We start from the raw sequence: 23,157 nt of genomic DNA, 5'->3' as shown, positions 1-23,157 counted from the left end.
TTTTAACCAAAGTATCACACAAGAAGCTAAGGTGTCAGCCATAGGAGGGAAGGGACATGGATGGGAAGTTGGGGAGCTGGCATTGAGGGTGGGGGAGGCAATGCAGTCTCCCTGAGACGGAAGCGGAATGCTGAGAGCTGGGGGTGGGCAATGTCATGGCACACAAGGTCAGGGCCCAGCCGTGGCAGGAAGGAATCCTAGAGGCCTGGCTCCTGGGGCCCACTCTAATCTCAGGGCAGGGCACTTCCTCTAGAGCAGGCAAGACCTGACCCTAAACCAAACTCTGGGATTAGATGCTGTCCCTCCTTTTCTGCTATGCTACAAAGACTGGGCTGTGGGGTCCTGGGGAGGGGCTCTCCATGGGAATTTGCAGACCTTGTGCCCAGCAGGAGAGACCCCTCCAGTTTCTCCGAGGTCAGCCCCCACACTACCACCTTCCTCCACCACACACACTCACATGCTGGTTGCTTCTGAGGTGGGAGCCTTTTGGGTCTCCGCTTGTGTCTGGGAGTGGAAAGCTATGGCTTCTCAAAGCTATGCACAGACCTGCCCCCTACCACGGAGCTGGCGATGGCGGAAGAATAGACAATTATTTAGCCAGGGCCACAGCGGTGGCTGTCCAGGCCCCAGAGTTTAAGGGGGAAATGAGCCCCCATCTTCGTCTCTCCGGCCCTCTCTCAGCCTCCCCACATCCAAGCATTCCACCTCTGTTTTAACACTTCCACTCCGCGGGCCCACCCCACCCCCTCGAATTTCCCGTATAGTCACCTTCTCTCCTGATGGGGGAGGAGGGAAGGCAGTGCTGTTAGGAGAGACGATCGGAGTGGGGGAGGAGGCCTGGGGAGTCCCGCTCCGGCACGGGAAGGGCCGGGCTGTTTCATCGGGGAAGTGGGAGGGGGCCCCGGCGCCGGGAGGGAAGCGCCTGTCGCCCGGGGCTCAGAGCCACTAATTTAGCGGCGAGGAGTGACTCCGCAGCTAGCTCCCGGAGCTCCCTCCCCGGGCCTGGCACACTGCTGCAGCAGCCTCGCAGGCGGTGAGTTGGGGAAGAGAGGGAACCCGTTGCTTCAACCCCAAATCCTGTCCCCCTGGACGTGAGGTTTTGCTCGGGCACCTCCGGAGTCCGGGTTCGAGGGAGCAGGAGAGAAGGATTGGGCAGTGTCCTTGCCTCCAACTGGGAGAACCCTGGGAGCCACAGGGCATGCCTGGAAGGAGATGGGATTGCCTGAGGCTGGGGGTGGGGGTGGCAGCAGCTTGTACCAGGTGAGAGGGACGCAGTTGGGGCTGGCTGGAGCCGGGGGCGGTAACCCGGACAACGACCCTCCCCAGCCCTGTGCCTGCGTCCAGGCGGTGCAGCGCGGGACAAGGGGAGACCATGGCCCGACTCTTCAGTCCCCGGCCGCCACCCAGCGAAGACCTCTTCTATGAGACCTACTACAGCCTGAGCCAACAGTACCCGCTCCTGCTCCTGCTGCTGGTGATCGTGCTCTGCGCGCTCCTGGCGCTGCTGACTGTCGCCTGGGCCAGCGGCAGGGTGAGCAGGGCCTCTGGTGCCCAAGCCTCGCGGGCGCGGGAGGGTCACTGCCCAGGGGGCATTTTCGGTGGTGAGACTTGTGGGGTCTTCTTTACCTGTGATTTCTTTGCTGGGACCCAGGAAAGAAGCGCTGAACCTTACTAGGAACTATAGTGACCCTGGTCAAGTCACTTCACCTCTCTGAGTCTACACGGGGAGGTAACTGAGCCCAGGAGGCTTCCAACTTCCCTCAGGGTACTGACAGACCTTTCCAGCTTCTGTGCTCTAGTAGTTCTAGAATAAATCCAACACCAGATTTTGATATTTTCTGGGGCGGGGGGGGGGGGGGAAGAGGCTGAGGGAGGGGGGAAGGATGGAGAATTACACTGGGCCCTGTGGTAATCTGTTTCCTGGTTTTCTTTCCCATTTAGGGGCTGTGGGGCAGTTGTACCCACAGACTCCCAGAAGGCACCTCCATCCCACTCTCGTTTAGTCCCAAAATAAGCCCATCTCCAGTTTCTTTTGGGGGGAGAAAAGGGGTTTTTCATTCCATTTCTGGAAACATCCCGCTCCAAGTTTTCTTCTCACTCTTGGGAGGCAAGGTGTGGAGACCACCTCACAGTCTAGGGGAGAGAGGGGACAAAGGGTGAAGACACTAGCGGGACTTCTACGCCCTGAGGGGGGTGGCGAGACACAGCCACTGGAAGCGAGGGAGATTCTTGGCGCCCCCTGCTGCCAAAGCACTGCTTGCAGGGCCGGAAACCCTGAGGTTTGTTGGGGGCGGGGACTCTCCCGAGCAAATTGGTCAAACTTGGATGCATTCATTTCTAAGTGCCTTCTGTGCGCTAGGGTTTTTTTTTACTTGCTTCCCGATCCCATGCTGGTGCCATGATTCCTATTTGACAGATGAGAAAACTGAGGCTCGGAATGATCAGGGATACACAAATGGCCCACATGGGACAGAAGCCAGAATTTCTGGGTAGATGGCCTGTGACTGAGCGGCCTCTGCAGCCTGCAAGTGATATGTTAGGTTGAACCATATAAAATTGCTGGCTGTGTAGATTACAGATTATCGGCAATCCATAAGGTTCGACCTAATATAAATGGCAAGCGGAGGTGCCCTGCCTTATTTTGTACTTGGGTTTGAGACACTTTTCAGAACTGGCCTGGGGGGCTGTCCATTCTTTCTCTTCCTGGACCAGCTCCCCAAACCCCACACGCGCCCCTCCCCACAGGAGCTGGCCTCAGACCCGGGCTTCCTGACCACAGTGCTGTGCGCGCTGGGCGGCTTCTCGCTGCTGCTGGGCCTGGCTTCCTGCGAGCAGCGACTGCAGCGCTGGACGCGTCCGCTGTCGGGCCTCGTGTGGGCAGCGCTGCTTGCGTTAGGCCATGGCTTCCTGTTCACTGGGGGCGTGGTGAGCGCCTGGGACCAGGTGAGAGGGGCGGCAGGTGGAGCAGTGGGGAGAGGGACGCTGGGCCTCGAACTTGCACCCAGGACACCTGTAGAGCAGAGCAGCAGTGTCAGCCTGCAGCTCCCACCTCCCTCCCCCAGGTGTCCTTTTTCCTCTTTGTCATCTTCACTGCGTATGCCATGTTGCCCTTGGGCATGCGGGACGCCACAGCTGCGGGCCTCACCTCCTCCCTCTCACACCTGCTGGTCCTCGGGCTGTATCTTGGGCCTCAACTTGACTCAAGACCTGCGCTGCTGCCGCAGGTGAGCATGCATGTAGAACAGGCTGCGCCCAGGGCCGGCTCCGCTGGGCACTGCTGGGTTCATCAGGGCATTTACCAACCCTACGACGAGCTGTGACTCCATGGCAGCATGCAATGCTGGGCACAGGACACAAACTCAGATAGGTCCCCACTGTGCCCTGGTGGAGCTGGTACCCAGTGCAGTGCCATGCCTGCAGACACCAGAAGAGGGTTCTGCACCCCCGGGGAAGGGAGTTGGACAGGCGACCAGGGTGCTGGGGACAGATGTAGATGATAGAACCCTCACAGAGAATGCAAAAATTGGAGCTTGAGTAGTTTTGTGCTATGGTGTGTGTGGGATGGGGGGTGGGCAGAGGGTGATGGAGGGTATTTCAGGCAGAGGAGAAGTATGTGCAAAGGTTTCTAGATCTAAGAAGCCATGTTGGTACAGCAGCCAAGAGTCTGGAGCAGAGGGAACGGGGAGCCGGGACGGGGGTGGGGGGGAGCGCCACCTGTGGATCCCACTGTGTGGCACGCATTGCCTAGAAATACTTGGGTCTCTAATGGTAGTGTCCTCCCCAGCCCCTTTGGAGATCAACTCCAGCTACACACATAGGCACCCCCACCCTTACCTGGTCTAGCGCCCTCTGAGGTGACCCTCACCCACAGTTGGCAGCAAACGCGGTGTTGTTCCTGTGCGGGAATGTGGCGGGAGCGTACCACAAGGCGCTCATGGAGCGCGCACTGCGCGCCACCTTCCGAGAGGCGCTCAGTTCCTTGCACTCGCGCCGGCGGCTGGACACAGAGAAGAAGCACCAGGTCCGCTGGTAATGGGGGCCGGGTGGGGCCTGGGCTCTGAGAGAGAGGTTACTTATATCACACAACTGGGCTCCTTCACAAGCTGAGTGACTTTGGGCGGGGCACCTGACCTATTTCTTCCTTTGTCAAAAGTGGCTGTTGCCTGCTTGGAAGGTTGCTGGGAGGCTCAAACAAACTGAAGTTGGTTAAAACCCTTTAGAACCCTATGGCACTAAACGAATTCCAATTCCGACATTGGTGATGGGAGTTCAGTCCCTAAAGTCATCAGTGCAGGATGGGGTACTGGAGCACAGCTAGTGTATGTGGTGGGGAGGACCTGGGACAGTGCCCTGGGGAACCCCCAGTGGGGCTGGGAAAGGGTGTGGGCTCCTAAGGCTTTGGGAAGCCCGGCTCCTGGTTCTAGGGTGCAAGAGCGTTGGTTCTCATAGTGATGTCTCCCAGGAACACCTTCTCTTGTCCATCCTTCCTGCCTACTTGGCCCGAGAGATGAAGGCAGAGATCATGGCACGGCTGCAGACTGGACAGGGGTCAAGGCCAGAGAGCACCAACAACTTCCACAGCCTCTATGTCAAGAGGCACCAGGGAGTCAGGTATGGGCAAGGATGGCTGGAGAGGAGGGGGCATGGGCTGAGACCATGACCCCACTAACTGTAGTCTGCTCTGCCCAGCGTGCTGTATGCTGACATAGTGGGCTTCACACGGCTGGCCAGTGAGTGCTCCCCAAAGGAGTTGGTGCTCATGCTCAATGAGCTCTTTGGCAAGTTTGACCAGATCGCCAAGGTAAAAGGGAGCCTGCCTCCCCAGCTTCAAACACCCCACTCTGGAGAATCCGTTCCAAGGGAATTCCTAACTTACAAAATCCCAGTCCCACATCAGAACCCATGTGGGCTCCCAGATACACCACTGGAAGTAGAAAACCCTTGCAAGCATCCCATCTACCACATACCTCAAATCTGGAAAGGTTTCTCAATAGCTCCACAGATGCCCCAACCACAGCACCCCAAATATGCTCAGAATCCCAACACAGTGGTCTCTGGATACTATAACCAAATCTAGGCATTCAGATGCTCTAACCTTTGGAGGCCCTTCCCAGCCGCCTGCTTGGACCTTAGGGCTGCGCCCAAGCAACTTAATCTTGGATCTCCCACCCAAAAAATCTCAATGCTGAGGCTACATTTATGGGCTCAAATCTGAATGCCCCCACACATGCCAAAGGTGGAGAGCCACAGACATCCCAACCCTTGAAAAAGCTTTCTGAGAAAGACACCTGCATGGGAGACCTCAGGCAGCCCCATATCAAGTTAAGGGAGTCCCTAGATCTTATCTAGACACTTCCAAAATCAGAAGTTCTTCAGGAACACCATATTTACTCTAACTTTTTCCAACTTCCTCTTGCCTCCTCTGGCTTCTAACCGGGTGCCCCTCTCCCCCCTGCACACACACACTCCCAGGAGCATGAATGCATGCGGATCAAGATCCTGGGAGACTGTTACTACTGTGTCTCCGGGCTGCCCCTCTCCCTACCAGACCACGCCATCAACTGTGTGCGCATGGGGCTGGACATGTGCCGGGCCATCAGGTCAGCTCAGGTGGGCGGGCAGGAGGAGTCCTGAGGGATGGATGTGGGATAGGAGCAGGCAGGGCAATGGAAGTCTTCCTGGAGAAAAGGAGGGGTGGGGCATGGGTTGGGCTGAAGACAGCACTCAGATTGTCCCTCACACACCCTGCTCAGGAAACTACGAGCAGCCACCGGTGTGGACATCAACATGCGCGTGGGTGTGCACTCGGGCAGCGTGCTCTGTGGAGTCATCGGGCTGCAGAAGTGGCAGTATGATGTCTGGTCCCATGACGTCACACTGGCCAACCACATGGAGGCAGGTGGCGTGCCAGGGTGAGACCTGGGGCTCCAGGAGGCTACAGCAGGAGGCCAACCAGGTCTCCCCTTTGCTGCCTCCCTTTTCATAGTTCCTTAAAATGAGTACAGTCCCATGTGGGGCTCAGGGAGATCCTGGGGTGCAGGAAGGGGAGCTGGAAGATACCTCCTGTAGCACAGGGCCTTCTTGAAGTTAGAATCTCAGGAATGATCCTGGAAAGAAATGAGAGGTTGGAGGTGCTCCCTCCTAACTTCCATTGTCCCCTCCTTCCAGACGAGTACATATCACAGGGGCTACCCTGGCCCTGCTGGCAGGAGCTTACGCTGTGGAGGACGCACCCATAGAACACCGGGACCCATACCTTCGGGAGCTAGGGGAGCCTACGTACCTGGTCATCGATCCCCGGGTAAAAGCCTAACCCGGAACCCAGGGGCTGGCCCACCCTAACCACCCATAGCCATAGGCTTGGTCTCTTCTTTGCCAGACCTGAGTTCCTGGGTCTTAGTGTGTATATGTCTCAGGGGAAGGGACACAAGCCTCTAAGGGGTATGGGGAGAACAGGGTGGGGGGTGGTGGAGGGAGTTGTAATCTTGACTGTCAGCGCTCATATACCCCAGGCTGAGGAAGAGGATGAGACGGGCACTGCAGGAGAGTTGCTGTCCTCTCTTGAGGGCCCCAAGATGCGTCCATCACTGCTGATGACCCGCTACCTGGAATCCTGGGGTGCAGCCAAGCCTTTTGCCCACCTGAGCCACGTAGAGAGCCCTGTGTCCACCTCCACTCCTCTCCCGGTATGTTCACCTCCACATGAGCCCCAGCACTTACATAAACCCACCCCCACTGCCCATTCCTAGCCTCCTGCCCCCACCACCAGTCACCTGATGATATCTCAAGGTCCTGAACTCTCTGGTCACCCTAGTCGCTGACTCTGGACCTTCCTTGCCAGTCTTTCCAGAGAAAGGGCAAAGAAGACTGCCCTCTGAGTTCACCACAGAGAAGATGTGAGATTCCCATAGACACCATGTCCATTGCTCTCCAACCCCCACTCAGCAAACCCTTTCCCCTGGTACCCCACATCCTCCTGACTCTGAAGCTACTGGTCATACCCATTCCCACCAGGATATGTCTCTTTTTAACTCAATTCCTGCAACTACTTGCTTTTTTTTTTCAATCCCCACTAGGACTGGGAAAGTGGGGCAATTGGTTGTTACCCCCACTCTTTAGCACTTGTACACAGATAAAATGAGGTGACAGTGAAAATCTCACATGGCTTTGAAGAAGGAAGTCACCATGAGCAGGCAGGAGTGATGGAGGGAGAGCAGGGAGCAGACCTGCGCCTTGTCTAGGGGAAGCTAGGGCAGGGCCAATTACTGGCTGATCCTATGCATAGCACCTTCAGGTAATCACTGATTCCCAGCTAGTGGAGGAGCCTGGATCTTCCTTACCTCTAGCTTTGAGGATGGTGCTTGATGATGAGTGACCAGAACCCTCATTCATGGAGTCAGGCTATGTTCCTCAAGGCTTACCCCAGGATTAGGTTCCTCTGCCGGCTCTCTTCCACCTTCCCTGATCTTCCCCAAACCTGATATGCATTTTCAGCCACCTTTCTGCAGATCTTCCCAGAATCTTGTCTGCTAGTACAGCTGGTTGGATTTATGGGATGACTCCAGAGTGCCCTTTCCATGTTTCCTTCCCCTCCTTTCCCATTCATCAGGAAAGCAGGCAAGAGCTCAGCAACCACTGGGGAGTGAGGGGACATTGGCAGCTGAGTACTTAATTTCAAGCCTCAACTTAGGATAGGGGAGGGGTCAGAAGGGCTAAGCTGGCAGGAGGGAGAGGAAGGAAGAATCCAAGACCCAGTTGATTGAGCTGATTGTTGCAGGATGAGGCCTCCAGGGTGGGGATGGAGTAACAGGGGTGGGATGTTGCTGGGAGCCCAGGGAAGTGAGACAACATTGGGTGCAATCCCCATTGTGGGGATGCCCCCCAGGACCCATGTCAGACCTTCACAACCCCAACTAAGGTGCAGGCTAAGAAATACCATGGTGGAGGAGTAGGAGTCCCTTGATTTATAGGCAGGACCTCACTAGCCCAGAAATTCACTTCTCAGCCACAAAAGTTCCAGGATCCCAGTCACATGTTAGAAATCCTGAGAATCACAACCGGCTTACTCTTAAACAATGTGGAACTTTGGGGTGGTGGGGCTATGTTTGTGCTGGTAGATCCCATTTATCCAGTCACTCCTTCCACAATTTTGAGCACCTACTATGTGGCAGGCTCTAGGCTAGTTCTTGAGAAGACAGGCGTGAATAAGATGTTTTCCCTGCCTTCAAATAATTTACAGGCATTGCGGGGGAGGGGGAATGGGCAGGTAGGAAGTTTGGAAAAAACTTAGGCCCATGCTTAGATGCATAGATGGGCTCATACCTAAAACATGCCTCTCAATCTTTCTGTCTTGGTCTCAGTCTCTCCCTCGCCTCTCACACACTTAAGCATTTGATTGAGGGGGATGATGTGGCCCTTGTGACCCTCTTCCTTTACATGAGGCAAGGGAACAGGGAAGAAGATTACCACATTTCTTACCCTGGGCCATGGCTGCAGCATTTTACCCTCTTCCTTGGTGCTTGTCCTCACCTTTTCATTTGCTGTTCATTTTCTTATCTCTGCACACACTACACAATCCATAGGGTACAGAAGGAAATGACTGTAACCTTGTGTTTTTTTTCTCTTTCTCTTTCCTTCTCCATTTTTTTTGTTTTCCACCCCCACTACCTTCCAGCACATCCTGACCGTCACAAAAGGTCAGAGGGGAGTCAGAATGTTCTGCATTGTCACTTCAATTAGCACCAGTAAGGATTTTTTGGCATCCCAAGGTGATAGAAAAGTCCCTGACTTTGACATTGTGTAGTCCTTAGGGGAAATGCAGCACAAGGGAACCAACACTCAAGCCTGTAGAAGATACAGGGTTGCCTTGTAAGTGATAGAAATTAACTATGAGGAAATCAGAGTATAAAGACCCTGGGAGTCAAAAGGCTCAGGAGGGGGATTGAAAACTGCGGCAAAAAAAATTTTTTTAAATATATTTTATTGATTTTTTACAGAGAGGAAGGGAGAGGGATAGAAAGTCAGAAACATCGATGAAAGAGAAACATCGATCAGCTGCCTCCTGCACACTCCCTACTGGGGATGTGTCTGCAACCAAGGTACATGCCCTTGACTGGAATCGAACCTGGGACCCTTCAGTCTGCAGGCCGACGCTCTATCCACTGAGCCAAACCGGTTAGGGCTGCGGCAAATTTTAACATTGCCCCAAATAAGCACTTTTCTGGAGCTGATGTACCTGAAAAAAGGCAAAGCAGGGTCATTATGGTGAAGAGTTGACCCTAGAGAAAGCAGCTGCCACCCAAATTACAAAGGCTGAAAGAGGGAAACTGAGGCCTTTGGCTCAAATAAACTCTTTTTTTTTTTTAATATATTTTATTGATATTTCACAGAGAGGAAGGGAGAGGGACAGAGAGCCAGAAACATCGATGAGAGAGAAACATCGATCAGCTGCCTCCTGCACACCTCCCACTGAGGATGTGCCCGCAACCAAGGCACATGCCCCTGACCGGAATCGAACCCGGGACCCCTCAGTCCGCAGGCCGACGCTCTATCCACTGAGCCAAACCGGTTTCGGCTCAAATAAACTCTTATAAAAAAGTTTTAAAATAATAATAAAATAAAGAGTCAGGAAGAATCATTGAGTAAATGTGGTTTGAACTTCTAATGACTATTAGAAGCAGGGGAAACAGCCAGATCAAATGCTCAAAAATATGTGTAGATATGAATGCCTCGCTCCAGAGAGCTTCCAAGGATGCTCACCATCTTCCCATCTTCTCCCCTCCCTGTCTTCTCTCAACAGGAGAAGGCCCTGGCTTCCTTCAGCCCCCAGTGGAGCCTGGACCGGTAAGGAGGCCTGAGCAATTTTTTTAAAAATTATTTTTTATTGATTTCAGATTGGGAGAGGAAGAGAGAGATAGAAACATCAATGATGAGAGAGAATTATCCACTGGCTGCCTCCTACCAGGGTTCGAGCCCGAAACCCGGGCATGTGCCCTGACTGGGCATCGAACTGTGACCTCCTGATTCATAGGTCAATGTTCAACCACTGAGTCACACCGGCTGGACATGCCCAAGCAGTTTTGACAGTGGGACTGTCTGGGTGATCTACCTCCATCCTCGGGTGGAGTGGGGGTGGCTCCTGCTTTGCCCAGATGCTTTTGAAGGTTTCCATGGTGACAAGCCAGGCTTTCACTGTACAGGAGCCGTACACCCCGGGGACTAGATGATGAAATGGACACTGGGGATGCCAAGTTCTTCCAGGTCATCGAACAGCTCAACTCTCAGAAGTATGGAAAAGAAAAGAGGGCTGGGAGTGCTGCAGGTCTTGGGCTCCTGTGGTAGGGTAGGGATGGTGTTCCCCTGATGACCTGGAGGGAAGGGAGCATCTATCCTGCTCCAGCCTTAGGAAAAACCCGCCTGACCATTCCCTCCTGCCCTACTCTTTTCTCTCTGGGTCTTACTGCCCCCCACCTCCCACCAGACAGTGGAAGCAGTCAAAGGACTTCAACCCACTGACACTTTACTTCCGAGAGAAGGAAATGGAGAAAGAGGTGGGCTACGCAGGTTGGGGGAGGGCGTTAGAGAATGGCCTGTGGTCCCATCTCCCCTCCCCAGGTCTGCTCAGTTTGTGCTTCTGGGGGTGATGGAGGGCATGTGCCTCTCTCTGAAAGGAAAGTCACCCTGTAGATTGAATTATTGAGTGGTGATGGGAGAGGGGAGGGCAACTCCTTGGAGAACACATAGCAAATACCTGGGGCTGAACTGAAAGGTGGGGCCATGAGGCTGGGGGACCCACTCCTTGCCTGGGATTGACACCTTCAAGGTCATGAGCAGCACTGGTGACCCTGTCTCCACCCTGACCCCCTCTCTTGCAGTATCGACTCTCTGCACTCCCTGCCTTTAAATACTATGCAGCCTGCACATTCCTGGTTTTTCTCTCCAACTTCATCATCCAGATGCTGGTGACAAACAGGTAAAAGAGCCCAGGAAAGGAAGCCCTAATTCTCAAAAAATGGACCCTCTTGGTCTTTCTGATCCCCGACACCCACTTTCTTCTTTTGCCTACTTCCCGTTGGCACTAACCCACAGAGGAAATGGAAATATGTGTTCTGGGAACCATGATAATCACAGCCCAACTTACTACCATACATCCTGTGGATTTTCTATATCCTGTGGACCCAAGCATTTTCACATGCCTGTCTCTTGCTTCTAACAACGTTCCCAGGAAGGAGGTTTTCTTCCCATTACGAAGCCCAAATCTCACAGTGAACAAACATAGAAAGTAGGTCTTCACTCCCAGTCCACAGCTAGGAGGAGCTAGGACTTGTTCAAAACTCAGCCAGGTGAAAGAGCTTTGGCCTGAAGGCCGGAGACCAGTCTGATGCAGCCTTAGCCACTTTTGTGAGCACCCTGCCCCCTTCCAATATTGTTCCTATCTTATTAGTTCCTGTCCCACCCAAACACTGCCCTAGACCCCTCAACTTTCTCATATCATCATGCAATGCCTGTTATCAGCCCAGACCCCCTTGGCAGCCAGTTCAGATCCCCAGAACCACCTCTCCCCACTTCCAACCAGATGATACAGTGACCTTTCCACACACAAGGAACTTATTGTGGTTCTTCAAGGCCTCACTCTTGTCTTCCTTTAGGCCCCCAGCTCTGGCCATCACCTATAGCATCACCTTCCTCCTCTTCTTCCTCCTCCTCTTCGTCTGCTTCTCAGAGCACCTGACGGTGAGGTGGGCTGTGGGGTGGAAGTGGAGAACTGGGGCTCTGACCACAGCCTGCTCCCAACCCACGGCTAAGATCCCCATGCTCCTTCCACAGAGGTGCGTCTTGAAAGGCCCCAAGATACTACACTGGCTGCCTGCATTGTCTGGCCTGGTGGCCACACGGCCTGGACTACGAGTCGTCCTGGGCACTGCCACCATCCTCCTCATCTTTACCATGGCCATTACCAGCCTGGTGAGGGCAGAGGGGGCCTTACGCACCCCCCATCAGGGCATGTTGGGCATGCCAAATCTGAAAGGGAACCCCTGAATTTGGGAGGACAGCTAGACTAAGGCCAGGGGATATTGAAAGTGTTGGACAAGTAATGAAAAAAAATGACAATCACTCATGGTTTACTATCTGGGCATAATCATTATTAACTCTTAGATGGACATCCTTCATATATATTACTTAGTTCACCCACTATGATTTTGTAGTGGAGTTTGGCTGATTTTTCAGAACTTAGAATCATTCCTAGAATTCTATCCCTGAAAGGCACCTTAAGAATCATCCCCCGCCCCCCCCCCCCCAAAAAAAAAAAGAATCATCCCCCAGTCGAGAAGAGGAAGCTTATGCCCAGAGAGGTTGAATGGCTGGCAAGAGATCACACAGTGGATCCCTAGAAGTCTAGTGCTCATGACACCCACTCCCCTAAACCCTGCTCCCCGCACCAGTGAGGGCCCTCACCAACCAGAAATAGTGGAATCTGCTCCTTTGGAGTCTGTCCCTGACTTATCCCTGGACCAGCTGAAACCCAGCACAAGCACCATTGTGCCCAAGGAGCTGCCTGATCACCTCAGCTCCTCATCTCTTTCTGCAGTTCTTCTTACCGGCAGCATCAAACTGCCCTTTTTGGGCTCCCAATGTGTCCTCCATGGCTTTCAACCTCTCCTGGGAGCTCCCTGGGTCCCTGCCTCTCATCAGTATTCCAGTGAGTGTCCTGAACAGCCCTGAATCTCCTTCCCCCAGAACTTTCCTTGGCTCCTCACCTGCCTCCTTAATTGAAAAACACTCCATCCTATTATTGGGACAGACATAAGTCACACATGGTATGTGTTTGTATGTTTGAAACCCCCTGCCTCCAGATAGGACCTGGGAGGGGCGGGACAGAAGTTCTAAGGTGTCCCCCTACCCCTGCCTGTGGAACATGTCCCACCTCCTGACCAGCCTGCCTGGCCCCACAGTACTCCATGCACTGCTGCGTGCTGGGTTTCCTCTCCTGCTCCCTCTTTCTGCACATGAGCTTCGAACTGAAGCTGCTGCTGCTCCTGCTATGGCTGGTGGCCTCCTGCTGTCTCTTCCTGCACTCCCACGCCTGGCTGTCCGACTGCCTCATCGCCCGCCTCTATCTGGGCTCCTTGGACTCCAGGTGAGTGTGGCATCTGGAGAGAGGTGCCCAGGAGCTCTGGGACTAGGTGAGATTTAATAGGGCAGAACTGTCCTTACTTCATTGACCTGAACCACCCACCGGGCAAAGCAGGAGGGAGGCTGGGGACTCCTTGGGCACTAGGGGCAGGGGGAAGCTATTGTGAAGGGGCAGGACAAGAGACAACCCTGATTCATGGCCTCCTCAGGCCAGGGGTACTGAAGGAGCCCAAACTGATGGGAGCTATCTCCTTCTTCATCTTCTTCTTCACACTCCTTGTCTTGGCTCGGCAGGTAAGTTACCCAGTTCTTCCCTATGAAGGGTGTGGTGTGGGTCCCCATATTTATGACTTGGTCTCTCCTACCCTTTTCTTAATCTGGTGTCTTCAGGGTTGAGTCCCAGAGGTGTACCCATTGAAAGCTTCTAAGTAAAATTTCTTGTTCCCTTTTTCAACTTCTTCACTACCCAAGGAGAGTGCCCTCAAATTCTCTTCTCCCTGTTCCCTTCTCCCTTCCACCACCAATCTAGGAATGTCCATGCTTAAGAAAAAATTTGCTGTCAATTCTCCACACCATAGTTTGAATCTAGTTTCAAGGCAGTCTCCCCAGGGCTAATTTCACATTAAGCCTTATCTCTAAACTGTGGGGTGGGCCTGGCTGGTGTGGTTCAGTGGTTGAGCATTGACCTATGAACCCGGAGACCATGGTTGGATTCCAGTCAGGACACACGCTCAAGGTTGCAGGCTCAGTCCCCAGCAGGGGGGTGTGCAGGAGGCAGCCAGTCAATGGGATTCTCATCATTGATGTTTCTGTCTCTCTCTCCCTCTTCCCTTCCCCTCTGAAATCAATAAAAATATATTTAAACTGTGGGTGGGGTGGTTTTAGGCATCATGGAGTCAGGGGTGTGGTGAACACTCAGAATCTGGAGTTTTTCCTGTGCTGTCTCTCCCCATGGCCCCCGGTGACCCTCCCCAGAATGAATATTATTGCCGCCTGGATTTCCTGTGGAAGAAGAAGCTGAGGCAGGAGCGGGAGGAAACAGAGATGATGGAGAATTTGACTCGGCTGCTCTTGGAGAATGTGCTGCCTGCACACGTGGCCCCCCAGTTTATTGGCCAGAACCGGCGCAATGAGGTGACTCCCTACCCCTGACTCCTGAGCCTTAGACACCATAGGGACTAATTTCGGATGAAAGTCTTGGCCCTTAGTCCAGCCTCTCTGGACTCCCCCAGAGTGGGTCAGGTAGCCGCCCAAGCCCCTCCATATCCCTGTCAGATACCTCCCATTTTCACAAAATCTTGGGCTCTGTTCTTGGTGAGCAAAGAGTCTCTGCATTCCAAGTTCTTAGAAGGACTGTCTTCTCCAACTCATGACCACACCATACCTTCAGAAGCTTTGTCAAGTGTTGATGAGAGTTGTGTGGAGGACACAGTCCACCCATCTCTCTACACCTGCACTATCCAGTATGGTAGCCATTAGCCATGTGTGATCATTTAAATTTAAATTAATTAAATGGAAAATTAATGTGACAACATCAGATGGACCTAGAGGATATTATGCTAAGTGAAATAAGTTAGACAGAGAAAGACAAATACCATATGATTTCACTTATATGTAGAATCTAAAGAACAAAATAAATGGCAAAACAGAAGCAGACTCATAGATATAGAGAACAAACTGATGTTTGGCAGTTGGGAGGTATCGAATCCATGCACCGGGCCTCTAGTATGAAATAATATTGAATGTCAACTGTAATTGACAAATTTTTTAAAAAGTGGGCCTGAGAAACCCCAGGCTCTCACTCTTAACCCCAATGAAAGCAGAATCCCAGGCCCAGGTCCATGGGCACTGTCTCTCTCTCTCTCTCTCTCTCTCTACCCTTGACCTCACTGTGGCCTCAGGCGTGCTATATAATTTTCAGGTCTTGTAAGTAAACCTGTATCTTAAAAGAGAGAGAAAGAGAAAGAGAGGGAGAAAATTCAGTTCCTCAGTCACACTGGCCTCATTTCATGTGCTCAACAGCTGCATGTGGCTAGTGGCCACCATATTGGACAACACATACACAGAACATTTCCATCACCACAGAAATTTCTATTGGATGACGCTGCTCTAGAATATCTTTCTACAGTCAGACCATCAGAAGGTCACCCACATATTTGTACCACCTTCTTTGTAGCACCACCACCCCAACCTCTGCTATGGAAATGCTCTTGGCCTATATCGAGGGGTGTTGGAAAAAACAGTTCAGGGACTATTTCACAGCCTTATATCCCCACCACCTGCTCTCTACTCTCAAGGTCAGAAGTACCTCTACTTCTGGTTTCTGCTGTTATAGACTCTGGGTATCTTGTAACTGATCCTGTTTCTGAGTTCATATTGGCTCTAGAAAGCTCAAAGCCAAAATCTAGGACTAAGATGGCACCCATATAGTGAACCAACCTCAGATCTGATTCCATCTTTACAATCTTACCCTTATTTTCTCTTGGCCTTATTTTCCCTATTATTTATTTATTTGATCTTGCAAATTGTAGGTCTTATAAGCTGATTTAACTCACTTAATAACTTTCAGCAATAGAAAGGATATAAAGATAATTCCCATTGGCATGATCCAAGTTCTAGAAGTGACTCCCTTCATATTGCTGTGAGGTGATCTTGACCCCAAATCTCTGTCTCTCCTGGAATCAAAATGAGACCCAATCTTTGACTCCTGAGTCACATCCTTAGGGTAACCTGGCTTTCCTCCTTCCCCTCCTCCCCAATCCTTCTTACACAGAGGGAAAGGCATGGGGACACCAGGACAGGAAGGGAAAGAACATGTCCTACAGTCTCACCCCAGCCTCTCACCCTCCCAGGACCTCTACCACCAGTCCTATGAGTGTGTCTGTGTCCTCTTCGCCTCAGTCCCAGACTTCAAGGAGTTTTACTCTGAATCCAACATCAACCACGAGGGGCTAGAGTGTCTGCGGCTGCTCAATGAGATCATTGCTGATTTTGATGAGGTGACAACTCTGAGGGTTCCCCAGATCCTATGTCCAGAGTTCTAGAATTTCCTACCAGTCCATCCTTCTACTTTGCTCTTCTGGCCATAAGCCCCTTTTGCCCTCTCTAGCCTTTCCACTGCTCCTCTGATGCCTCAGCTCCACCTTCTCCAGCAACTGTGTTCACTACCAACTCTCCCTCCTGCCACCATTCCTAATCCCATAACGGGTCCTTTAGCCTGGGGCTGGGCTTTGGGGAGAGAGGAGTGGGAAAGCAAGAGAGAATGGGGACACAGCCTCCTCTCTATACAGCTGCTCTCTAAGCCCAAGTTCAGTGGGGTGGAGAAGATCAAAACCATCGGCAGCACCTACATGGCAGCTACAGGCTTAAATGCCACCTCTGGACAGGACGCACAGCAGGTACAGCATTCCTTCCTTACCTACCATCCCTCACCTGTGCTCTTATTGGTGGGTTCGTGAATGGGCCTTAATCCTGGGCCCTCATTGGCCCATTCTGGTGGCCATCCCATTGCCAGGATGCTGAGCGAAGCTGCAGCCACCTAGGCACTATGGTGGAATTTGCAGTGGCCCTTGGGTCTAAGCTGGACGTTATCAACAAGCACTCATTCAACAACTTCCGATTGCGTGTGGGTAAGGGCCTTCCCTTGCTGGGTCAGTCTGAGACCTCCTCCACATCTTCCTGAGCTCTCCCTCCCCCAAGTCCTTGGTAAGCTGCTTTCCAGGTCAGCCCTGGACCTCTCTCCAGACTCACCTTTTGAGATGGAGCATGAAGCTGCTGGGCCAGGAGCTATGAGGCACACCCATTCCCTTCCCTAAGCACTCCTCCAGCCCCACACTCCTTTCTTCCAAGGCCCCAAGGCCCTTCTCCCTAGTTCCTTAAGCTCTTTCTTCCCCTATCCCTCCTCATATCTCACCCATTTTTATCTCTTGTCAGGGCTAAACCATGGACCGGTAGTAGCCGGAGTGATAGGAGCCCAGAAACCACAATATGACATTTGGGGCAACACGGTGAATGTGGCCAGTCGCATGGAGAGTACAGGAGTCCTGGGCAAGATCCAAGTGAGGGAGCCACATTGGAGTCATGGGGGCAGTGGTTAAGGTTGGGGCCATCCCCATACTCCCTCACCTTCCTCCAATTGCAGGTGACTGAGGAGACAGCCCGGGCCCTGCAGTCCTTAGGCTACACCTGCTACAGCAGGGGTGTTATCAAAGTCAAAGGCAAAGGGCAGCTGTGTACCTACTTCCTCAACACAGATTTGACACGAGCTGGACCTCCCTCAGCCACCCTAGGCTGAGACCCCACTCCCTACTCTTCACCTCAAAAATCCTCGATAAAGAGACTGGTATGTCTGGAGCCAATTTATGCCAGAAGCTGTTGATATGGCTTCTGGGATCACCTCCTTGCTTCTCAGCAGGACTGCTTTTCCCAGGTCGATATGAGTGTTTGTGTGTGTGTGTGCAAGCATGAGCATGAATGTACGGAGGGCGTGTTTCTTTTCACAAGTTCAGGAAGAGAACTGCCTCGGTCTCCCTGCCTGCCTGCCAACCTGATTCCAGTATTTTGTAAACCTTGGAAGTATGAAGAATTTTAGCCACATAACTCAACACAAGGATTTGTCCTTTCCTGCTCTCCACTCACAAATATTGGAAGGAATCTCCAGGGAAAATGTCATTTGACCTTTATTCATTCAACACTAAACAGACACTTTTTATTCTGTGCTTACTATGCAACATGGGTAAGAGGACTTGGAAGTAATCTATTAGGTCTCTCCCAATTTCAGCTGGTGTTCTAAAATTGACCCACGATGCTTTCCAGTGAGGATTTGTAGGCAGTTTGGGGTTCTCCTGTTCTCAGGCCCCTTAGATGCCCCCTTGCTCCCTTCTGCTGATATTATGTGGGTCTTGAAACATCTATGGTTCATTCCCAACTGCTCATATTTTGGGGTCCATGAGGCTTTGTTGCAGATGTTGCACACAGATTTTTTTTTTCCTAGTTGCTCTTTCTTTTGTTTTGTTTTTTGTTTTTTTATGGGAAAGATTAAAAAAGTACACCACTACCACTGCTGCTACCATCTTCCTAAAATGCTGTCAGAATAGGGGCTCTAAGACAACAGTCATCCCTAGAAAAGAATGACTCATCCCTTTCACTTTGGGGCATCTTCATTTCCTAAAAGTGACCAGAGTACCCTCAGCCCCACCCTGTGCCAGAGTGTGTTTTGGGGACCAGTGAAATGCTGATGTGAATTCTAGGGGATAAGATCTGCTGACTTGGTTCTCAAGTGAGGCCTTCTTGGGAGATGGAGGGAAGGAAGGCAATCCCCCTTGAATACCTACCACTGAGAGGATGAAGGTTAGTAGCAGGAAGTTGGAGTCATGCTAACAAAGATAACTATCACTAGCGTCAGGGTACAGGCAGTGCTAACTTTTCTCAGAAAGTAGGCTGAATGGGAGTCTGGAGTGATGAGTCCACATGAGTGGTCTTCCCTAGTCAGCTCTTTCAGGAGTCTGCAAACCTGTGTTGTTCTAAGTGTGATCTGCAAGCCACCTGCGTCCGAATGGGGCAAGTGGTGGTGGAGGGGGGTAATTTCTATATGTGTCTTCGTGTTCCTTTCAAAATTGAAAATCATAGGAAACTAAAGGATGTGCCTCTCCACTATCGAGGTCGACCCCCATAAAGACACCTATCCCCCATAATACACATGTCCCACACACAGGGTTAACCCAATTTCAGACTTCGGTTTTAATTGCAAAGCTGCCCAGGAGCTGACTCTGCCCTTACTTGCCCCTCCCCTTCCTCTTCTTCCGCTCCACACCCACAGGCCTTCTCCTTCAGGTGCAGAATTGGGTCAGGCCAGCGTGGGGGCGTTCCGCCAGGAGGAAAGCAAGTGTCCTTCCACCACCACCACTCCCCCGGACCTGCATCACTCGAGAGGGTTGGTGGAGACAGTGAGGCTTTCGGCTGGGCCAGGCTCATTGGGGGCGGGGGCGCCCCTCACGGTCTGGCCCAGGGTGCCCCCACGTCGGGTACTGGACACCTCGGAGCCGGTGCCTTCCAACAGCTTGGCAACGAAGCCCACGCCGGCCAAGCGCAGCAGGCTGCCTCCGGCGCACGCGTACAGCACGGGGTTCACGCTGCTGCTCAGGAAGGCCAGCGCGATCAGCACGTTGCGGGCCAGGCGCAGCCGCTGCCCCACGGGCCCCTTCCCCGCGGCCTTGCCCGCCAGCGCGCGGCCGGCCTCGGCCAGGTTCACCATGTGGTAGGGCAGCCAGAAAGCCGCGAAGGTCAGGATGATGAGCACCACCAGGCGGCCCGTGCGGCGGCTGCGGCGGAAGCGCCGGGCCCTCAGCCTGCGCCCGATGTCGGAGTAGCTGGCCACAACGGCCAGGAAAGGCAGCAGGAAGCCGGTGAGGGCCTCGAAGAGCAGGTGGAAGGCCCTGTGTCTTTCCGTGTCGTATTTCGGGAAGCAGACCAGGCTCCTGTTGTTCGGTACCGGTACCACGGTGCGGTATACGATAACGGGCGTGGCCAGCAGGACTGACACCGCCCAGATGACTGCCAGCAACCATCTGGCAACCGCCTTGGTGCGCAGCTTCTGGGACACAAAGGGGCGGGCCACCGCCAGCGAGCGGTCCAGACTCATGGCCGTGATCAGCAGGACGCTGGCATACATGCTGACTCCGCAGATATAGTGGAACAAGCGGCAGCCAGCCACTCCAAAAATCCAGGTGCCTCGGGCCACAGAGTGGAGGAAAAAGGGGGCAGTGAGCAAGACGGCCAGGTCAGCCAGGGCTAAGTTCAGCACCAGCAGGGCAGTGACAGAGCGCTTTCGCATCTTGACCAGGATGCTCCACACCACAAAACTGTTGCCAGGGAGCCCCACAGCCAGAGCCACTGACAGTAGGGTGATAGCCATGACACCTAGGGAGGAGGGTGCTGCAGGAGATGTAGTGTTCGTGGCCATTGCAAGGATCTGGAGGGTGAGGTGGACATGTGCATGAGGGAGGGATCCAAGGGTTTTCTGACACCCTGGACACACCTAGCCTGAGTATTCAAGTCTTTCTCTAAATCAGCAGCATCAGTGCACCTTCACAATATACTGTCCTCATCACTACCAACTAACCTGTCTTAAGGGATCTGGCTGAGTAGAAAGACGAATTGCCTAACTGAGCCACAGGGCTCCTTCCTGCCCACAGACCCAATTGCAAAATACCAAGCAACAGCAGCAGTAGCATGTCTGGACCCTTTCTGCCTCTTTCCCTTAGGAGACCCTCGGATTCAGAGCCAAACTTGGGAGATTTCCTTCTCAGCGCTGCACCCCTTAAAAGGCTAACTCCTCTGTCCCTTGCCAAGTCCTTAGTCCCCTCAGTCCCATTGATGTCCTTCAATCCCCTACCCACTCTCCCAGAGATGCCCAGGGCCCACCAGGAATAACAGGGATAGGAAAGAGTTCAAGGAGGGGAGAGAAGAACAAATCCTCCCAAGTCCTTTTACCACCGATCAGGCTCTTTTGGAAATTCCTTTGTACCTTCTCTCATGGCTGCACCCCACCCCTCCACCAAATCCCCTACTCCCAGGATCCTTACTTACTGGCTTTGCTGGGTACTAGTTGGAAGCTGGCGCCAATCCTAGGGTCAGGGCAGAGTGGTGTAGCCTATCTCCAGATCTGTCTCAGTGGCAGGGGTCTGGACCTAGGTCTGGATGCTGTCAGCTAAGTCAGCCAGAGAGGAAGTACCACACAGCAGGGGGAAGACACATCTTCCTGAGGGTGGGGCTGAAACTCCTGTCCCCTCCCTTCACTAGGAGGGAGGATAGTCTTTGTGTTCCAGAAGAGACCAGCAGAAAAGGAGGACCCTCAGGGGTGGGACCAGATGAGAAGCGCCCAAAAAGGGGGAGAGAGGAAAGAGGGGTGCAGGAGTGAGTAGGCTGGGGTGTGGCCTCATATGCAGGTCTAGACTGGATCATTGAACAGAATAATAAAGTGTGTCATATAGGAGGAGAAGGAGGGAGGGAAGCCAGAGAGGGGAAGTGGGCTCGGATTGGGAGGGCAGAATGTTGAATATATTTGTCATTTGTATGAACAAGTAGATTTTTAGAGTAATAGGAAATGTAGGGTACAGCTGTGGTTGGGTTCCAGGTTTGGGTTGTAACATCCTGACTTAAAGAGGTCAGCACCTTGTTCTTGGCTTGTGTTCAAGCCATGAGTGGAGTTGGAGGGAGAAGTCTCTCTTCCAGCACCCCCGTCGCTCCCTTCACTTGCAGGCGTCCTCAAACTACGGCCCGCGGGCCACATGCGGCCCACCGAGGACATTTATCCAGCCCGCCGGGTGCCGCTGCCTATCTTGCTTAGCAGCCGACTCGTCCCGGGCCCGCAGTGCGCATAGGAATTTGTTCATAGTTTTTCTTTAAAACTATAGTCCGGCCCTCCAACGGTCTGAGGGACAGTGAACTGGCCCCCTGTTTAAAAAGTTTGAGGACCCCTGAAAGGGACTGGGTCCATCCCAGGGTAATCAAATTTCCCTTCTCTTGGTAGAAGCCAAAGTCCAAAGGGTCTTCTTAGCATCACACAGAATGCCAATTTCTTCCCCTTCCCCAACCATTTGCCATGTGCTTGCCCATGTGGCTACCCAGACACATGAATTTGGATTTAAAATCTGGGCACTGGGCAAGGTCAGTACTGCCTTTTTCCTTACCTCCCCACAGCCAACTGTCCAGTCTCACCATATAGTAGTAGAGGCTGAGCATAGCGAACAGGCATGAGGGAGTGAGGGAGATGGTGCTTCATGGCTGCCCTGCCAAGAGGGGAAACCAGGGCCATGAAAGGGCCACTCTTCCCTTTTCTTCTCTTTTTGAACTCTCCTGCAGAAGCTAAGAACTGAAAAGTCTTTCCTTCGATCTGACCATGAGCCTTCCTGCTTCCCTTCCAACCCGGTCACCCTCAGGAAATGTGCAGAGTGTAATAGTGGTCATGGAAGTTCCTTACCTTTGCGGTGCCCCCACTTTGTCTGCTTTGAGAAAAGCCAGAGCAGAGTTCACCCAGTAGCTGTCAGGCGGAGGATATGATGAAAAGAAATGGACTGAAACCACAGCAAGCAGGTTCCTCCACAGAGTTGAGGAAGGGCTTTCCAACCACAGAGGATGTGTTAGTCGGGAAATATGTAACAGAGGAAGTTAGGGACCCTCTTCCCCAGTGTGTGAGGACAGAGGAAGCCTCTGCAGAAGCTCTGGGGTCAATCAGAGGTCCCTTCTGACACAAACTGGACTGTCTTTGCCTCCTCTCCCAAGCTGCTCCCCATTTCCATTTCTGTCAGTGACCTTTCTTCTTCCACCCTAGACTAGACACTCTAAGCATACCTGTCCCCCAAGTCCAGAGCTCCAACCCGTTTTGGTGGCCCTGGCGTGACCCTGAGGACTGGGTTTCCTTTGCTATCTCTGCATCTACCTGAGTGGTGTGAACAGTCACTAAGGCAGAACATGGGATAACAGTCAGGTTGACCAGAACTTAACAACCATCTTGGTTGGCCAGGGACTTAGGGGACTGGGATAAAAGGCTTCCACTGCTAAAACTGCGAGTTGGTCACCCTAGTAACCACATGTGTGTGCATCCCATCCTGCACCCCAAACTCAAAAGTATCAGGATCCAGAACAGTTTTGAGGCCTGGAGGTAAAGAAATTCCAAAAGATGGGGTCTGAGAAATATTGGGGAGAATGGATGAGGAACAGCTAGCAGTCGGGAGGAGTCAAGATTTGGCAGAGAGAAAAAGGAGAAAGGAGAGATGGTACTTCCCTGAAAAATTCTTCCTGTCTTCCAGATATCCACACTCTTCCTCATACTCCCTCATCTCCAACCCCAAATGTCCTCTGGATAACTGAGTGCCTGCTCCTGGGCTCTTTTTGAGTCAGGTGACCTTTGCAGGGAGAGTTAGATGCAAAGAGGAGGCTAAGTCTCAGGCTCCCAGGGCCCCTCCCCCACTGCACCAACCACAAGGCAGACAGGAAAACTCTCCTTTCAAACCCCACAGATTG

At 52.7% G+C, this 23,157-nt stretch overlaps 2 protein-coding genes across 3 annotated transcripts; one reads left to right on the top strand and one right to left on the bottom strand.

The window, feature by feature from the left end:
• Positions 1–914: 914 nt before the first annotated feature.
• On the top strand, positions 915–18,193 carry ADCY4 (adenylate cyclase 4). Its single transcript, XM_080678098.1, has 26 exons — positions 915–1,033; positions 1,327–1,531; positions 2,746–2,943; positions 3,063–3,224; positions 3,872–4,029; positions 4,450–4,611; positions 4,690–4,801; positions 5,473–5,600; positions 5,754–5,912; positions 6,169–6,301; positions 6,513–6,686; positions 9,800–9,843; positions 10,200–10,286; positions 10,481–10,550; positions 10,875–10,972; positions 11,649–11,733; positions 11,827–11,964; positions 12,590–12,700; positions 12,954–13,138; positions 13,344–13,428; positions 14,110–14,268; positions 15,987–16,133; positions 16,425–16,532; positions 16,649–16,763; positions 17,068–17,192; positions 17,276–18,193. The coding sequence occupies exons 2-26, from the start codon at positions 1,373–1,375 to the stop codon at positions 17,426–17,428; spliced, it is 3,255 nt and encodes a 1,084-aa protein (XP_080534224.1). The 5' UTR covers positions 915–1,033; positions 1,327–1,372; the 3' UTR covers positions 17,429–18,193.
• A 658-nt stretch (positions 18,194–18,851) lies between these two features.
• LTB4R (leukotriene B4 receptor) lies at positions 18,852–22,132 on the bottom strand. 2 transcript variants are annotated; one of them, XM_080674063.1, is made up of 2 exons: positions 20,722–20,985; positions 18,852–20,104 (listed from the first exon to the last, which is right to left on the bottom strand). In XM_080674063.1, exon 2 carries the CDS (start codon positions 20,093–20,095, stop codon positions 19,055–19,057), a length of 1,041 nt encoding a protein of 346 aa, XP_080530189.1. In that variant the 5' UTR covers positions 20,096–20,104; positions 20,722–20,985; the 3' UTR covers positions 18,852–19,054. The 2 variants fall into 2 exon arrangements, with proteins under 2 accessions (XP_080530189.1, XP_080530188.1); XM_080674062.1 differs by lacking the exon at positions 20,722–20,985 and adding an exon at positions 22,115–22,132 and having other exon boundaries at positions 18,858–20,104.
• Positions 22,133–23,157: the final 1,025 nt, after the last annotated feature.

This window comes from Plecotus auritus (genome assembly GCF_963455305.1).
Source record: "Plecotus auritus genome assembly, chromosome: 1".
Lineage (NCBI taxonomy): Eukaryota > Metazoa > Chordata > Mammalia > Chiroptera > Vespertilionidae > Plecotus > Plecotus auritus.
The sequence above is the reverse complement of the archived record's forward strand: the minus strand, read 5'-3'. Positions and strand labels throughout refer to the sequence as shown.